Genomic DNA, 18743 nt, shown 5'->3' on the forward strand with positions numbered 1-18743 from the left:
GATGAAGTCAGGTCAGTTAAGCCATCGTGACTAATTCGCCGAGAATTAACCACAATGTTTACAAGGTCGCGCTGTTAGAATAGACTGCTAGCAATGAGACCGTTAGAGCATTACTAATAATCCCTTGTCGCCTATCATCATAAATTACAATTAGTATATCATCATCATCATCATCCCAACCATTATTTGTCAACTGCTGAACATGGGCCTCCCCCATAGACTGCCATAAAAAATACATGCTTGCAATGACTCCCTGCAATGCATTTGAGGTTGTTACTCCATGTAGTGGGGGGTCGTTCTACACTACGCTTGCTCGTATGGGGTTTGCACTTAAGAACCTTTCCTTCCCATCGGTTGTCGGTCCTTCTACATCTGTGACCAGCCCATTACCACTACGCTTGCTTATCCATAGGGCGTTCGACATAAGCTGACTTTAGTTTTTTTGTGGATATTTAAAGATATAGAATCCTATATCCGCAAACATTTGTATATAACACTGTTATACCCTGATTATTAAGAGGGTAGTAGCTATATATTATTATACATTCACTTAATACTAATTACACTTCAAAATTAAAAAATGTTAATAAATTATTTTAATCATACTTCTGCCAAATCAGCTTCGTTATGAAATTTTTAATCACTTGAATGCTTAAATGTGATCAAAAGTGGCCTCTAACTATCCCTTTACTAATGGTATTTTTTATTTATTAATTTATAAATTTAAAGTATCAAATAGTATTGGTTGTAATAGACACACAAATAAAATTTATTCATTTATTTTGTCAAGTGTTGAGTAGCGGTGTTTGTTACCAAACTCCTCCGAAACGGCTTTACCGATTTTTATGAAATTTTGTGTGCATATTGGGTAGGTCTAAGAGGCGGCCACTATCGATTTTTCATACCCCTCAATGATAAGGGTGATCTACTTCTACATTTTTTTTTAATTTTTTAACATTTTTTTTTTATTTTTATTTATTATGATTTAGCATTGAAAAATACATTCAAATTCAAATTTTCTCGCTTTTACGACCAACCCCATTTTTTTAGTCGCAATTTTTATATGCCACAATAGGGTTGCAAGATGGCGATCGAATATAATAATTGTAGTAGGATAAATTTTTATGTATAGTTCTCGAAACAATGTATATGGTAAAACAACGTTTGCCGAGTCAACTAGTATAGTATAATAAATAGGTTATATTACGACGAAATATCGTTGCTTCAAGTAATTACATTGACGTACACATAAACATGTCACCGTATTGCCAACAATTGCCAATCTGATTGGTAACGGATATATATATTTTTTTTATTTTAATTGAAAATTTTAAAGTACCATACATTTCAATTTAGCTGCAATAATAATGTTTTATAATATTTCTGTATCAATATTGTTATAATTGTATTATTTTGAAATTATCATGACTGACGAAAGTAAGCAAGTACCAATTTAATTTAATTATCTTTTCTAGAATTTGATCTCCCTTATTTCTAATTTATTGAATATATACTACACTACCATATTAACTTTTTATTATTACATTTCTAGATATGAATGTTTCCGTACAGAAATGATTATATGTAGTATATTAGGATATTTAGGATTTCAGGTTTTTAAGTTTTTTATATTTTTGCATTGAAATGGTATTTTGATACTAATGCAAAAAAACAGATATAAAGAGGAAAATAATTATTTTTTATAATGGATAAACTCAAAAAATACTCAACTGATTTCAAAAATTCTTTCACCTATAGAAAGCAACGTTATCAGTGTGCTGTATGTAACATGTGTAACATGGGCTGTAAGATAGTCAGCTGATGTCCAATAGTAACACAAATTAAAAATCAATTGATTAATTCAATCGATTTATTACTAACTTTATTTAGTTTAGAACTATCTAATCTATTTCTATGATAATTTCTACAAAATTTGCTTATATTTTCACTCAATTCTAGTTATTATTTTTCTTAAATCATCCTTACATTTTTGGAAATTAATGATAAAACCCTACATAAATAAAATCGTATTTTAAAGAGGACTACAGATGTATGAAAATAAGCGGACACCTTGAAGCAGTGAGATGGCAGTTATGGCCACGAGACCACGTCTCCAGTTCAGGTTATCTGGCTCTTGGAGACTGGACCAAGGACCCTTTCATATGGTTACATTACATAGAAAGTACCGATGGATTATTCCTAAAAGACGACATATTATTGTGTGTTGATATATTATAGTTCTTTTCGACTGTCCATAAATTATCGATATTAGCTATTTTAAATTCATATTACAAAGACAAATAATTTTTATTAAGATTGAAATTAATATAGGTAAAGGAGATTCGTTTTTTATTTATAGTGGATAAACTAAAAAAATACTTAACCAGATTTAAAAATTCTTTCGCCTATAGAAGACTATATTATCAGCGAGTGATATTTTATTTCCAAATAATATAAGATTGTGTTCCACGAAAAAAAAAATACCGTATTCAATCGTACTAAATTTAATTATTATGGTTTTAATAATTCAATGTCTTTGATTTAAGGATTAAACTACTAAACCGATTTAGATAAAATTTCAATGGAACAATCTAAAAAGATATCCATTCAATAGAAATGAATTTTCCAAATCGGTTTATGAGATAATAAACATAAAAAATTGCCATTCTTGAAAACTAATTAGTAATGTCTCGATGTCTAATTTTATTGCCGTATCCAACACATTCTTATATCCTTCATACCGAACACAGCTTGGCGATAAAACTCATGAAACAAATAAGTATATTTTGTTATCACTTTCCATCAGATTGGTCGTTATGTTTTTTTTTATAGGTATGTATGTATTATTATAGAATGAGTTTGTTTGTTTTTGAAACAAGTTTTAATTTTTCTTCAACCTATTTCTATCATAACAACAAATCTGTTTTCTTTGAAAATAATTAGCAGTATAAAATTTGTTGTCTAATTTACTCAGAAGTACGGACACACGGTATTGGTCCATTCATGATGTACAACGCTATTTCTTCGGAGAGCAGCATTGCGAAAAAGTTCTTTTCCCATACCAATATCCTAATATAAGGATGCCCACAACACTAGGCAACTATTTCTGGAGAGCCAACACTGCATTAAAACTACCTTCAACTTCGTATCAGAAAGAATTTAACCGGTCTTTGGAAGTAACCCTAAAGGTTTTACATTCTTTATTTATCTGTGGTATTATTTATTTTATCTAAAAGTAGTAGTTATATGAAGAGATATATGAATAAGAAAAAAATGTTTTCTTTTTAAAAGTTGTTACAATTTATAAAACCTCATGGTAATATTTACAATATTATTTTATTTATGATTACAGAAAATGGAAGCAGAACAAGCACAAATGGATCGTATGATTATTTGTGACCAGCTGATTAAAATTGATCGTTTAGATGAGTTCAAAAGAAAAACATTTTTTCGTATTCTATTGAATATTTTAAGGTTAAAAATTTATTTAGTTATATAAGTATTCCTAACCGCATTCTGCCGCAGCTTGTCATAGATGCAATTATCTACTTATACAAAATTTAATTAGGATGTAGATATTGTACATACAAACCTTCGGTAAAAAATATTTATCTAAATGATCAACCCAACTACATAGAATATACCTATGTACTTAATACAAAAATATTTGTGACTCTTTATGAATTCTCATGACATATTGGGGTCGATTCTGAGGGACCATATCTCTTAATCTAATGTTTTAATTTGATAGTTTCCCGAAATTACTATTTTATTGGCTACCATAAACTAAATTCATAATAATTTGGACTTAAGTCTATTACAAATTTAGTTCATATTGGCCCTTAAAATAAATATTTCGCTGTGATATCAAATTTAAATTTTAAAGATAGGTTTAGAGAATTGGTGCTTCAGAATCGATCCCACTTTTTTTCAATAAAATTTTTTTGAATACTGGCAAATTTAAAATCAGGTTCAGCTGAGGAATACTCAACTGCTGCTATTTTCAAACTAAAATTGTATTATAGTTTCAGATTCTATAAGGCAAAATTATTTTTATATGTCGGAAATTTATCTGTCACTAACTGCAAAAGGAGTCATAAATAGCAAAAAAATGGTATACGCTTTTTCAACTATTGAGACTGGGAGAGTTTTTTTTACGTAAACTACGTCAGAAACCTTCGAGTATTTTATGAGGCCTAGAAGCTAAGAAGGATTTTTAGTATCATTACTATTATTAACAATTCCACCTTCCCCAGCTGGCTAGCAGCTCCATCGTTAGTAATATATCTGTCCCGTCGATGTTGTAATTGGTTCCGGGTAAAATTGTCACGACGAATCGATTGACCTGATTTCATCCTCATCTACATATACAGATAGCGTAGGCCAGTTACTTACCAGTTACCATTCTATTTTTATACATCTAAAAAAAAAACTCCCACCCTTCGATGATAGCCACTGATCGATAGTTAGTTGTGCTTAGATTTATTTCAGTCTTGTCACTTATTAATTTACTGCAGATTTTCATAGCGAATTTGTATTGTAACAGTTTTCAGGACAGGCTGCAACTTGTTTCCTTTGAAAATTTATGCTGCAAACGGTTAGAAGGAGTGCGATTGATCCAACAGCTCGCGTGCTTCAACTCTCATTCACTCAAGTATCTCTTCCTTTGGAGATTTGTATTACCCAATGAAAATCCGATACTTATCAACTACAGCTATATTACTGGTTTGCTATTATTTTACTTCTACACTATTATTATATTATATTGGGGCCAAGTCTTAGGCACCATTTTTCTAAATCTATTTTTTAATTTTTTTTTTAATTCACGACATAATGACTATGAATAACGACTATGAAACCAGTTTTACTCTCTGGTTGCGAAATGTAAGCAAAAACTACATGTATATCTACAACTGAAATGCGCATGTGACGTTGAGCGGATGAAGTTACTCTTAATGATAAATTAGAATTAGAAAACGGATATTGTGTTGAGTGAGGTGATTGAGGGATCATAGATAGGATTATTATAGATAGAACAGGATGAAAGTAATTTAGTAAAGGGAACCGCATGCACGTTAAATTAACAGAGTTCCCATATATCTATGAGGCTATTACACTCCATTACTAACAATACTTTCCTTTCCCCCGATTTACGCTGTTAATTGTAATAGGATACCAAATTCAATCCCACTAATAGTTTTATGTAACTTAGAATGGCAAACAAGCTGATGGCCCACCTGATGGGAAGTAGTAACCGTCTCACATAGACATGAGCAGTACCATGACATAACAGAGTATACTGTTTCGCCCATGATACTCCCCATGCGTTGCCATTCCTGAGGGCTCAGCTGTTATTCCTCTGTATCCTGTACTTCACTTCCATATCCCACCCTTCAAACCGAAACACAGCCATGATCACGGTAAATCTTTTCTTTTTATGCCATTTAATAATAATAACAAACGAGCTGACAGCCCATCTGATGGAAAGTGGTAACGGTCGCCTATAAAGTTTTTTTTTATACAACTGAGAATTTAGGTATTATGCCTTCGTACCCTGTAAATTCACTGTTAATAATGTTAAAATATTTAACTTTAGTAATATGTTGTAAGCAGTGCTGTTAAAACTTCGACGTTAAAACATTTTCATCAGGTACGGACATTAAATGTATTCAAAAGTCTACATTATTTTTTTAACTGGCGAATATGTTCGTATACATCAAATGACAACAAAAGTTTGAATTATGTATTCCTATTTTTATATAAAAATCGAAAACATAAAAATTGTCAAACAACGAACTAAAGTTATTTATATATTAGTATAATAACGAAATTATTAACTGTATCCCATTATTGATATTGTGTCCGAGTTTTAAATTATTCTGTTTTCTAATATCATGTGCAACTTTATTAGGCACGATGGATGTTTATATTGGAAATTTATTTTCCTATTTCACTGATGTAATCTATATAAAATTGAATACACTAGTCAATGACACTTCCTTGCGATGAAATGAAACCATTGTACCATCAACGTTGCCTTGGTTACACAGCTAAACACAAAGTATTTTTCAATTATGACTACTGATGAAGAAAAATCGAAATTAGCTAAACTTCTCCAAGGAATAGATATTCCTGATATTAAATTATCAGAAAGATGTTCAGAATTAGTCAATGAAATCCATAGTAAATACGAGAAGGAAGTAGAAGAAGAATCAATGGAAGGTTTGGATGAGGCCGCACATGTGAATCCTTATAAAGTCGATCGAATACTCCTGGATGAAATTGATAGAAAAATACATGAACTGATGTTTGAAAACAAACGGTATGACGATCGTTATTTGTCTAACCTGTAGTTAGTTACTTACCAATAAAAATAGAAGGATGGAAACTGTTTTTCTAATTGTTACACCAAGCATGTTCCGGGCTTAAGTATTGACCTAACCCCGCTATCTTTCGTCAATATTTGTATAAATATTATATATACAAATATTGATATTACAGTATATGCTTACTATTGTAATTAGGTATTGATATTTTTGAAAGCGATATGTTTAGTTTTGCAGTAGATCTCTTTCGAGATCACTCTAGAGTGATCTTTATTTACTTTATTAGAATGATTTTCTGGTCTCTGGTCTAGAGCAGCGATTGCTATCATCAGACTTCGATAAGATGAGGGGAATGAGGAAGAATGTTATAGTTAATTGAATTAATGACAAATTATTACCCAGTCACCAACTAGCTATTTCCTACCTACATGAATTTTTCGTACCTTCGTTGATCGATCTGTGGCACGACGAAAATTCTTTTTTCCTGTTATTTTACGACTTCCTCCGATAGTAGGTGCTCACTTTGTAGATACGTTATAAATCAAAAACATCTACTACTGATATTGTGACATTATAATTAAATTATTTGCAAACAATGATATGTTATCATTGTTTGCAAATATGCTGGAAAGAAACTTTACATGTATAGGTCGTATATATCGTGTAAATTGTGATTATTAATATTGTCCTCCCGATAACGGGGTCTATATAATACTTTCACAAAATGAGACGCGATATACTTTAGTACAAAGTCCTTCGAGTAATTAACTATTTACTAATGTTTAATCTTTATTAGTTATTAATTTCTATAGTAGTTACGTAGGTATGTAATAAAATTTAATCATTTTTTTTATTTCAGACTTAAAAGAAACAATAATTCAGAAAGTGACACGTTGCCTACTTCCGATCCGAAGAGACCTTGGCGCACTCACTCTAGTAAAGAAAAACTATTTCGTATTGATAGTGAACTTAAGAGACATCATGAAAAAGCCACAGAATTAATTACTCCATTAGCTGACAGTGATATGAAAGATTTAGTAATGGAATGCCAGAAGCAGACCTTTACTGCATGTGCAGTTACAGCTGATCGTCTTCGTGACACTGTAGATTCAGCAAAGAAAAATTTACCGAATTTTCAATATAAAAAAATTAACAATACTACTGCCACTGCTATTTTAGCACATGCACATGATGTAACCGGTAAAGAATCGGTTTCTTTATCAGAATTTTCGAATACTGATGATATATAATTTCTTTTTCTTTTTTATTCATAAATAAATAAGTTTTTACAGTCATAATAATGCCTTGTTATGATTTTTTTTAATGGTTGAGAACGTAATGGTAACTCCTGCTGCGCTATCGGTATAAGCTAGCGGGGCACTATTGAGAGATGTAAAGTTGAAAGCTGCTCACTTAGCGCAGTGTTACGAGTACTACAAGAATTTACCATGATAGTTTCCAGAGAGAACCCCGTAGAGGGCGACTTGATAAGGGTATATAGCTAGCAATGAGGCCGTTAAACCCTATTACTAACAATGTCTTTACCTTGTTGTAATTGTTTTCCAAGGAGGACTGTTATTCCATATCTTTTATAAGGAAGATAAATTGGAAAGGAATTTCCAAAAAAAAAAAAAATACAAAAGCAGGCGTCAATAAAATGTTTGCATATTTAGAAATTTATTTTAACAATAACGTATCTTCAATTTATGTAAAAATATAGAAATAAAATTTGTGTAAAAAATAGTTAAAAAATGAGAAATCTCCTTGTCTAGGAATTGATATGGCTTAATACGAGGACATTATAGCATAACTAATATTTTATTACAAATATTGGTGTACTCGCTATTGTGTTAAAAATATACCGATACATTAAAAGAAATAAAACAACATTTTTCATTAGACCAACGTGAATGAGTTATGGTAATAAGCCACAATTACCATAGGATTTAAGAATCCATTGGTATATGTATAGTGCGTATATGTGTAGACATTTACGTATCTCTAAATTTTTACTACGCCATCTATTGGCACTAAAAATCTATTACAAGATTGAAGATAAGTAGATAATAATATTATATAATTACGATATAAAATGACCTCCTTATTGTATTTTTTATATAAACTACTACTAATAATTATTATTTTAATTAGGAATTCCGTATTTTAATCCGAATCAAAAACTATGTAGCATTTAAATAAATAAATTAATTCCAAAATTTACAAAGCCCTTTTACGTGACGTTCAGTAAGTCCGTTATAAAATTTTGAGTTTTAGATCCTTTAGCAAATACTTTTTTTTTTTCAATATTTCCATTGCAATATCTGCGGCAGTCAGCAATTACTAGTTATTGAGATATAGTGCGTTGACAGATGGACAAACGGAAGGACGGCCAAACAAAGTCGCACCAAAACGTTTCCTTTGTATAATTTTGTTACGGAACTCTGAAAACACAATATTTATAATTGTTTTAAAATAAACATATTTTAAGTTATTAAAAGTACCAGTAACCGGCAAGCTTGTAAGAAAAGATTGATGAATGTGAAGGAAACGAAAGAAGCTTGTTTGAATTGAAGCATTTGACGTTCCATTGTTTCTATTTACCCTAATGGGAAACAGACGTGACAGATATGTATGTATGTTAATTTTTTTGGTATATTCTATTATTTTAAGATAGGAGCAACATGGACAAAACTATTTAAATTGTTTGGTATAATTACAGGCAGCGGTCAATATATTCCACGACCGGAAACTCGGCAATGTTTCCTTCGCAGTCTTGGCGAGCTGAAAAACTTGAGACTACTTGCCCTTGAATATTCTCATATTGCAGATGGCACTGGTGGTGCCCTTTTGTCCCTTCTGCCTGTACTTAAACGTCCACATTTTCGATTACAGGTAGTTGTCAAAATTCAGTTATCAAAATGCTTCAATAAGAAGATTTCGATTATCATGCGAGTATCATTAAACTAAATTCACGAAACTAATAACCCATGATATATGCAATGAATGTATATCTATTGTATTAGTCAAGTCTATACTACTCCTAGACATCACCATCTGTTAGTTCATTAGCAATAGTAGATATTCTAAAATATATCGTCGAGGTGGTGGAATGTGACTCGCCCTGTTAAGTACCACCCATGATCTTACTTATTTGTATTGTAACATAGTTGTGTTCGATCTAATTAAAGAATAAGATAGTCGATACATGAACGATAAATATACGTTAGACGGATGCCTCTGTGACGATAATGTTCTGTGAAATATAATATGAAGTTTTCTTCGGATCTTATGAGTTTCACTTCAATAATTGCAAATACTTCTTAAATTTCAACATCTTAATAACATATTATAATATGTATATTCATTAGGTATGTAAGAAAATTTGTGACTATATATTATAAACAAGCATAATAACCTTGATTTTTTTCAGTTGATATGCCGCGAAGATCAGACGCCTGGTCGCTTTGACCCTGCACTGGGTTGTAGCGGATATGATATTCCTGATACAGCGTGGCAACGTGTTGCCATCGCGTGCCCTGATCTCTACTTATTTATGGCTTTTTGTACGTTACTTAAACAAAATTTCATAATGACTCTCTACGCTTATCTTTCTGGAACCGTTAAAACTGATTGCATAAAATCAACAATTTATTATTTAGTAAGACTATCACAGTAAGATTCAATGTTTCTCTCATTCTACTTCTTACCATATATTCTTACTTACTCTTTACTCTTTCTTGCACTTGGTGAAACTTTGGCTATGATCAGTGGACTAACATTAGAATGGCAGAACGGGTAAAGATTTATAACATTTATTACATAACTAGTTTTAACCCAATTTTAACCCAGTTTTAATAAAGGGATTATGTTTCAAAGGTCATTAACCAAGATAGAAAGTAGCCTACAATAATAATATTTATTTATTTAGACAACATAAGGCCCATTTTGTTAGTTGTAAAATTACTTAACCTATGTTATGTCGTCGGCATAGCTTACGTTATTGATGCTTACTCTATGCACTTGCACTTACAGTATGCTTATTTACCAGCGTGCATTCTACTGAGCTCCTCCATTAGACCATTTATATACATACTAAACAAGTTGGGTGAAGTCAGCCCACTCTGCCTCACTCTGCATTTTAATCAGTATGAATCAAATAGAGCATCATTCCACCAAGCATGATTACTCTGATTATTGTACCAATACCTAAGAACTCTGACTAACTCTGTAGGTAGCGTAGTTCTAATAATTATTCCATATCCTTCTCCATTTCGTACAGTACCTGTCATCGTGATTAGTTAAGGCACTATAAGGTAACAAACAAACTTACTTTCATATATATATTATTAAGGATTTTATGAACAAAATTGTATTTAATAATTAGAGTATTAACTCATTTTTGAGTTATATATACATAAATATTTAAATTTGAATTATATATACGAATTATACAAATAAATTATCAATGCTTCAAGAAGGCATTTTCAAGTAAAACCAAAAATATTTTTCTAATATTATTATTTTAAATTCTGACGACTCAGCAGCCGCCCGCCCACGCCCTATTTTCATTTGATGTGCACAGCAAGGCCTTCTTGATGAGATCTGCAATTTGTCTGACTCATCATCAAGCATCCTGAACTGCCTGACCAGGCGTCGCCTCTCTCTTGTATGAACTTGGTGGCAAACAGGGATGGTGGTTTGTATGAGAACTACTTTGGAAGGAGAGGGCTACTCTGTGTAAGTAAAGACTCTTCCAGCGTTCTAAGTCGGACCTTGTTCGTTTCGCCGTATTTGTTGCCTCCTAAGATTATGTGAATTCAATCAATGTGGAACGTGTTGTTATTTTGATTAGGTTCGTGTACTACCTTCAACCGTATCTTATATTTGTAGCTAGTGATCAATTATGTTATTTCCATGGTTTGTTTTTATGTATTTGTCTGTTATCATCAGATTATCTGTACAACTAATGCCTACATATTTTATTATCATTCTACGCAGTTTATTATTGTTATATTTTCCATTGATATCGAAAATCGTTATTGTTTATGTTGTATGTCTCTCTCCAGAATGTGATTGTTTATGTTGTAACATTCTAACGAGTAACTGTCATTCACATAGTTTTCTTTATTGTGTTAGGATACTGTCTCAACGATTGTTATGTCATATTAGTCATGAATCGTAATAAATACCTTAAGGTTCGATTTCTAAACACTGATTTATAATGTACAAATCAAAATGAATTTTTTTTTACTATGGCTAGATATGATATAGACATAATGGTTTTTTTTTTGATGGGTGGAAGTGGAATGGTAACCCCGCCTGCGCTAACGGGATACGCTAGCGGAGCACTAGTGAAGGGTGATGAATTCATCAGGAATTAACCATGATAGTTTCCAGGGGGAACCACGAGGAGGTCGACCTGGTTGGGTATATTGCTAGCAATGGAATACTCAGTCTCCATTACTAACAATCTCTTTCCCCCCCAGACATAATAGTTATAAATGAAACATAGTAGAAGAAAGGCGAGGAGGGTTAGATTCTAATTGTACCGGATTTTTGGTTATGTCATGTTCTGCGTCCTACAAGTATGTGTAGTGGACGAGGTGAAGAGGTAGTGTTTTATATTAAAAATGTGTTAATTTAGTATCTAGCTCATCCTGATATTTCCTGTGTAAAACAGATGTGGCTTAGTATTACTGTAAAAACAACTACTAGTTAGAACTGACAACCGCCCACTTTGTCTTGATGTGGACACCTTTTTCAAAGTGGTAACTGCTCGTCAAAGTGGTAACTGCTCGGGGATTTCAATATTAATGTCTTTATGACTACTGATATATACTGATGCTAAAGTGGTGAAACTCAAAAGTTAACTTTATAGTAGTAACTTAACTCAAATAATAAGTTAACCAACTTCACTTTATTGAAAGGAATCAAACTTTAAGTGATTTTATATATACTGATGCGGGTACCTACTCTAAATATTGTGGTTGATCATGTCAATGAGCTTGGACATCATGCATTGCTAACAATAAACCCTATCGGGTCGACCACTATGCGGTTCCTCCTGGAAACCATTGTGACTGATTTATTGTTGAATTTGTCACGATGGGCTAACTAACCTGCTTCGTCCTCACCTATCTTCTTTCACTGGTGCTTTGCTAGTGTATACCAATAGCGCAAGCGGCGGTACCATTCCATTATCATCCATAAAAAAAAACACGTATATTCAATTGGTCTGTACACATCCATACTGTGGACACAAACATAAAACATACACGGCGTCACATAATGCTTTATAATGGGGGGGGGGGAGGAATGGTTAGTAATGCGGACTACCAATTCCATTGCTAGCAATATAACATGTGAGGTCACCACAGAGAAATTTTGTACAAAAGTCATTTGCTTGGACAGCTGTATCCCATTCGTGTTTCTACCGTGAAGTAGTTGTGTTTGTATGGCTGTTTCAGTGTGAAGGGTGGGACAGAGGAATAACACCTGAGTCCTCAGTAATGGCAACGTATGAAGGGTATCATGGGCGAAACAGTATACTGTATTTTTTCCATGGTACTGCTCATGTCAATAAACGACGGTTATCATTTTCCATCAAGTGGGTAAAAAAAAGTATATTGGATATACTTTTTTTATACAGACGTCGAACCTCCACGTGGGTCCCTCAGTTAATACCTGACCAGTTTGCCATGATAGACTGGTTGGTACCTCGCCAGTTTAACCGATATTTTAAAAAATATACCTACCTACATATTTAAAGCGGCAGACCTGTACCTGCTGTCGAATGACGGTAATAAATTGGTAGATTTCTTTTTCAGTTAATATATAATCTAAGCACCTATTTATTTGGATAACAATGTAAACAGAGTCTTGGGACTAAAAATAGGTAGTTTAGTTTTGCAAATCACAAATACAAGATTTAATTAAATTTATTAAACAGTTCGTGTTCGTGACTACGACAATGTCAGACGTTTCTTGTCGCCAAGTATACCACTACGTGAGGTCCATCTGCAATTCGGCATTGATCTCAAAATGGAGCGAAGGCAAAATTCAGACATTAGTTGCTTTATTCATTACATAAGCTTTCGTTATAGCAATACACTGGGTATGTGTTTCATTTTTTTTATAACAAACATGTAGACTGTAGCTTGGCTTCGGCCTATGTTGTTGAATATGATGACGATATCAGACGTTAACTGTCCACTGCTGAACATAGCCTACGTTAATAGCTGATAATATAGCTTTTTATAGATGAAATTTTTTTTAAAGTTGGTTGATTAATTTTTGAGTTTACCTATTACAAACAAACTTTCAAATATTTCTTCTTTATAATATTAGTATAGACTTCTATACTATACCTAAATCCGTTTTAATAAAATTGAATTAAAATTTAAGCAAAGGAATAATTGTACCGACCAAAAATAGAGAGTACAGGTAAAAATCGATTAATTGAATGTTTCAATTTGATATGGATTTCATTCAACTCCTGTGATAACAAAAAAACTACCTTTTTTATTAAGGTCTAGATGATGCCTAACATAAACTCAAAACTATCAAATTTTTTTAACAATGTATTAGATTAATATCACGTCATGTCATATGCAGTGTATTATTTAATGGAATCCATTCCTTAAAACTATTAGGATTCATTAACCTTCTCTGTTACATGTTATTATGTAGTGTTGTTTTTTAATGGGTGACAATGGAATGGTAACCCCACCGACCTTACTTATAATCCCTCACTGCCAGCGTATACTCTTAGTGCGGTCTGGATTACCATTCCATTAACATTCATTAGAAGAAATTCATGTAAGTAAATTTCAAAGACAAGGTGTGTTATGGAATTACAAGTTGAATGTATTACAAACTGTTGTTGAAATTAATGTCGCGATACTTCCTATTCTTATATTATTACTTTTGTACTGTTTTATAATATGAAAATAGGAAACCTAATAAGTTCTTTCTTTCAGTAACACTAAGCATACACCAATGGAGGTTCGTAGTATTTCCTTTAAGAAGAATATTCGAATTATTGCCTAGATTGGTACGGTTTTTTTACACTGGCAAAGTAGAAGACGAGATTGATTTAAGAAGAATGTTGCAAACAATATCATGTGGTGTATGCGATAGTTAGTACCTATAATATAGCTACCAAATTTTTATAAGTTTACTTAAGTTAATCTGATGTATCGCTGGATTACTTAGGTTTTGGCAGTTAATAATCGAGGGATAGGCAGTAGCGTCTCTATTACTGGCCAACCTGGCTACCAAGCGTGGTAACTACTGGCAAAACTCCCCTTACTAGAAAGGCCTATGTTCCGCAGTGAACAGTTAATGGCTGGTGTAATAATAAAAAAAAAATCGCTGGATTAAAAGTAAAATATATTACGTATTTGCAATTTTTGACAACTTTTATTCCTTTATAATTTAGTTCTTTAATGCTATGATAATTAACATTGCCGTCTTAGGTGGATACAGTGTATAAGTCTATTATATACCCCAAATATATAACTGTAGCAAAACACAACATTGAAAACAAGTTTGAACAGATTTGAGTTTAGAACGCTGAATCGGTAATTATAATTGGGATACTTCACTCGAGCAAGTTTCGATCTGGGGTGAACACAATCTTGTCTAACTCAACCCTAAGAAGACACAAGACTGGGCGTTCACTACAAAAAAGACGCCGTTTGTTCGTATCTTCTCACTTTCCAGGCACTTCTTATGATAATAAGTCGAGTCTAGGAGTCCTTGACGTTAATATATCCAGCGACGTCCAGTTTTTCGGTCATTTAGAGGAAAAGGCTAAGATGACCTACAAAAAATTTGATTCAATAGAGAGACACGGTATTTCACACCGTAACACCGCTTAAAATTAATATAAAACTCAACTAGGATCACATATGGAATACCGTTCTCAGCTATGGGCAGGAGCGCCACAGTACCAGTTCCTTCTGTTAGACCGCATTCAAAATGGAGCGGAATGGAGGAATTGTTCGGATTAATACCTGCTGCTTCACCTCATAATTTTAATTTTCTTAAAAAAATAAATGTATTGCTTTAAAAAAAAAGAGCATATTCTTTTTTAAAAGGCCGGCAGCATACTCGCCATGCCTCTGTCGTTGCAGGTAATTATGGGCGGCGGTAATCGCTTATCATCAGGTGAAACGCATGCTCGTTTGCCCCTTGTGTTATTAAAAAAAAATTAACTTCGCAACAAGCATAAATTTGCTTTATTTGCTTGCTGCAAAAAATTGTAAAAAATAGATGCTTTTATTTTTGTAATAATATATGAGAGCTTCACGGAAGCTTAAACCCTGGCGATATAAAAGGTTTTTATAATCGACTTAGAATTAGAATTAGAATTATCAATAGATATAGATGGTAACTTAGCAGCCATAAGAAAAAGACGTACCAAGAATCTATTTGGAAGTCGCGTCGGACCGACAGACATAAAAAAATATCTGCCTATGCTACTACTACACTATGCAAATTTGTCAATTTTTTAAACTTTCCAGGAATATGGCTCATATACGTCATAAATGATTTGACATTATGTATTTCAGAATTGAAGCAAGTAACCATTCACGTGCAGGATGAAGAGTCGAAAAGGTCTTATTGGAAAATGGTTATTAATTCTATCACGGAAGATTTTGCTGCCATTATGCAGTTATATGAAATTGATTTTTGTATTGTCACATACAAAATTTGAATTATATTATTTATAAATAAAAATAATGTTTTTATTAAACAAATCTTTGTCCTCACTTCTTCATGCAAATATTAGTTTTTTAACGTGAAAAAAAAGAAATAGGTTAGGTACTTTTAATGCATAACATAAAATGGTAGCACTATTAATTTGTGATGAAAGGATATCTATCAGTGAAGGATGAAGTCGTCCATTTAGATTTCGGCCCGATCGTTCTGATAGGCCGAATTCATTCTGTTTTCAAGAGACTCCGCGTGGAGGTCGACTTGACGGGTATATTGTTAGCAAAGGAGGCAATATTATCATTACTATCTCTCACTCCCCTTCTCCCTAACACATAAAGATTTTACGAAGTACATAAAGATTAATTTATAATGTCAATTATTTGTTTTTTTATATAATAATTTATTTCCATATGCAACCAACAAGTCTTAGTAGGTACAACAACAACAAATTGTACAAGTTTTTTAATTCTAATCTTATACGGCATGGAATATATAAATTAAGATTTAGCTGCTTCATTTTTTTTTTCATAATTTCATACAAATAATACTCGTATTCATACCTACTAAAGTGAACCCTATTGATTTTAAAATTTATCATCGCAATCGGTTCAGAAATTGCAAACGAATTAAAATTTGAATTTGATTTCTTATTTATTTATTTATTTATTTATTTATTCTGTATTGTACAATAAAACCTTGTACAAATAGCAAGCTTAATGCCATATGGCATTCTCTACCAGCTAACCATTAGGTAAAAACAAGAACCGACCCTATGAAGGGCAAATTTTTTTTATACCACTGAGGTGGCAAACAAGCATACGGCCCACCTGATGGTAAGTGATTACCGTAGCCTATGAACACCTGCATTACTAGAGGTATTACGCGCGCGTTGCCGACCCTGAAAAACCTCTTTACCCGCTTTTGAAGAACTCCATGCTGTAGTCTCTTGAGAAAACCTCGGCAGGGAGCTCATTCCATAACTTGAGTGTTCGTGGTAGGATTTATCAAATATCTTTGAAACCGTGAGGTACGCGACCATTTAGGCTGTAAGATATGAGGATGAACTCTCTGTCGATAGCGAGCCGTAAGATGAAAGAAAAAGTGTGGGCATCATATTGAACAATTCCTCTGAGCAGGATCCGTTATACAAGCGGTAGAACACACAAAGTGAGATAAAATCTCTCCTAAGACTTAAGGGTTCGATACCGCTTGTAAGTCTGGGATCATCTACAATTCTCATAGCTCGTTGTTGCAACGAGTCGAAAGGTTCAAGCTGGTATTTAGGTGCTCCCGCCCATAAGTGACAGCAATACTCCATGTGGGGCCGGATTTGCGATTTGTAGAGCATTAATCGCTGATCCGGCGTGAAGTAATGCTTCGCTCTATTAAGCACACCGAGTTTTTTGGATGCCAGCTTCACTTTATCTTCGAGGTGGCCACGGAATGTGGTGAAAAATATGTGACATACATGTAATTATAGTAACATATTGAAATAATCATAGTACATAAGAATATGGATTACTAATATATGTGATACATATATAGCTTGGCTATAATTACTGTTATGTGTACTGTACATAAAAACTTCTTATTTTTATTTTTTTATTATTTTGAATTTGGAACACATTTATTATTTTAAAAACTTCTTTCGATTTTGCGCCATGTCACATATTTTTTCGTATTCATCATTAAATTACAATATGGACATTCTATTTTCTTTATCACCCCATTGGGTGTTAAAGAAAATAGAATTGCAGTGATCGCCTTACACAAAGTGGGTATGGGCTGTCGGTTCCAGACACTTCAAAATCTTGGTATCAGCCATGTGTTTGTATATGGTACTATGAACAGATACAACGACACTTCCTCTATTGAAAACCAGAAAAGATCGGGGCAACCGCGTGCTGTTAGAAACTCGGTGCTTATCGTCGATATACTCTAAATCAATCTTTATAATTAAAGAGAGTGGATCGATCAAAACGCCTTCTGTCGCGATGAGCAGGTGAAAGGCACAGAAATATTCTCTTTACTGATGAAAAAATTTTTACGATTGAAAAACACTACAATAATCAAAATAATAAAGTATACGCTCGTAGTTCTAAAAAAGCTGCTAAAGTGGTTGGAAAGGTAGAACGTGGTCATCATCCTATGTTAGTATGGTACCACGTTATTATGGTGAGTTTAAGAGAATATGGCCTGCTCTAAAAGACACGGCGACATTGAGTATGTTAAAAAATCTTTGGAGCAAGTAGTGGGGAAATCTTTCAGATAAAAATAGAAATTTCTAAAGTTTTGAAATAATAAATAAAATAAATACATATTAACTGATAATCTTCTCCTTTTTTTAATTCGGTTAAAATACACTTATGTTAAATATACTAAATTACATACATAAACTGTCTATTCTGTTATGTCCATGGCACTGTTCATGTCTATAGGCGACGGTTACCACTTATCTCTATTAAACGAAGCTCTTGGACATGTTTAGTTAAAGCTGGCCAGCATTCACTGTCATATATTAGAACCGGTCTGATGATGCGCTTATATAGGTATATTCGAGTCGAACTTAGTCGAGTTTGTGTATATAGTATAACAATTCAGACCTGAGGGGATGGAATTATTAGTAATGGGGTCTAAATTCCGGATTATTAGCAATGCACCCTATCAGGTCAATCTCCACGCGGTTTCCCCTGG

General features: G+C 32.9%; 2 protein-coding genes across 2 annotated transcripts; both read left to right on the forward strand.

Annotated features, from left to right (window-relative positions):
- The first annotated feature begins 1274 nt into the window (after positions 1–1274).
- Positions 1275–6037, forward strand: LOC113517771 (uncharacterized). The gene is made up of 6 exons (XM_052896713.1): positions 1275–1437; positions 2039–2219; positions 2975–3188; positions 3353–3474; positions 4547–4725; positions 5912–6037. The coding sequence occupies exons 1-6, from the start codon at positions 1425–1427 to the stop codon at positions 6007–6009; spliced, it is 807 nt and encodes a 268-aa protein (XP_052752673.1). The 5' UTR covers positions 1275–1424; the 3' UTR covers positions 6010–6037.
- Positions 5987–16047, forward strand: LOC128201080 (uncharacterized). Its single transcript, XM_052896711.1, has 7 exons — positions 5987–6322; positions 7186–7526; positions 9046–9218; positions 9757–9889; positions 13276–13440; positions 14306–14464; positions 15902–16047. Exons 1-7 carry the CDS (start codon positions 6075–6077, stop codon positions 16045–16047), a joined length of 1365 nt encoding a protein of 454 aa, XP_052752671.1. The 5' UTR covers positions 5987–6074.
- The last annotated feature ends 2696 nt before the right edge of the window (positions 16048–18743 follow it).

The sequence above is a fragment of the Galleria mellonella genome, unplaced genomic scaffold (genome assembly GCF_026898425.1).
Source record: "Galleria mellonella isolate WM207_F2 unplaced genomic scaffold, CSIRO_AGI_GalMel_v1 utg33, whole genome shotgun sequence".
Lineage (NCBI taxonomy): Eukaryota > Metazoa > Arthropoda > Insecta > Lepidoptera > Pyralidae > Galleria > Galleria mellonella.

Coding starts and splice junctions, on each gene's coding strand:
- LOC113517771 (XM_052896713.1), top strand. Junction 2,220..2,974: donor CTAAAAGACGACATATTATT/GTGTGTTGATAT, acceptor TAATTTACTCAG/AAGTACGGACACACGGTATT. Junction 3,475..4,546: donor ATTCTATTGAATATTTTAAG/GTTAAAAATTTA, acceptor GTATTGTAACAG/TTTTCAGGACAGGCTGCAAC.
- LOC128201080 (XM_052896711.1), top strand. CDS start 6,075: ATGACTACTGATGAAGAAAAATCGAAATTAGCTAAACTTCTCCAAGGA. Junction 13,441..14,305: donor TCGTTATAGCAATACACTGG/GTATGTGTTTCA, acceptor TCTTTCTTTCAG/TAACACTAAGCATACACCAA. Junction 14,465..15,901: donor ATCATGTGGTGTATGCGATA/GTTAGTACCTAT, acceptor TATGTATTTCAG/AATTGAAGCAAGTAACCATT.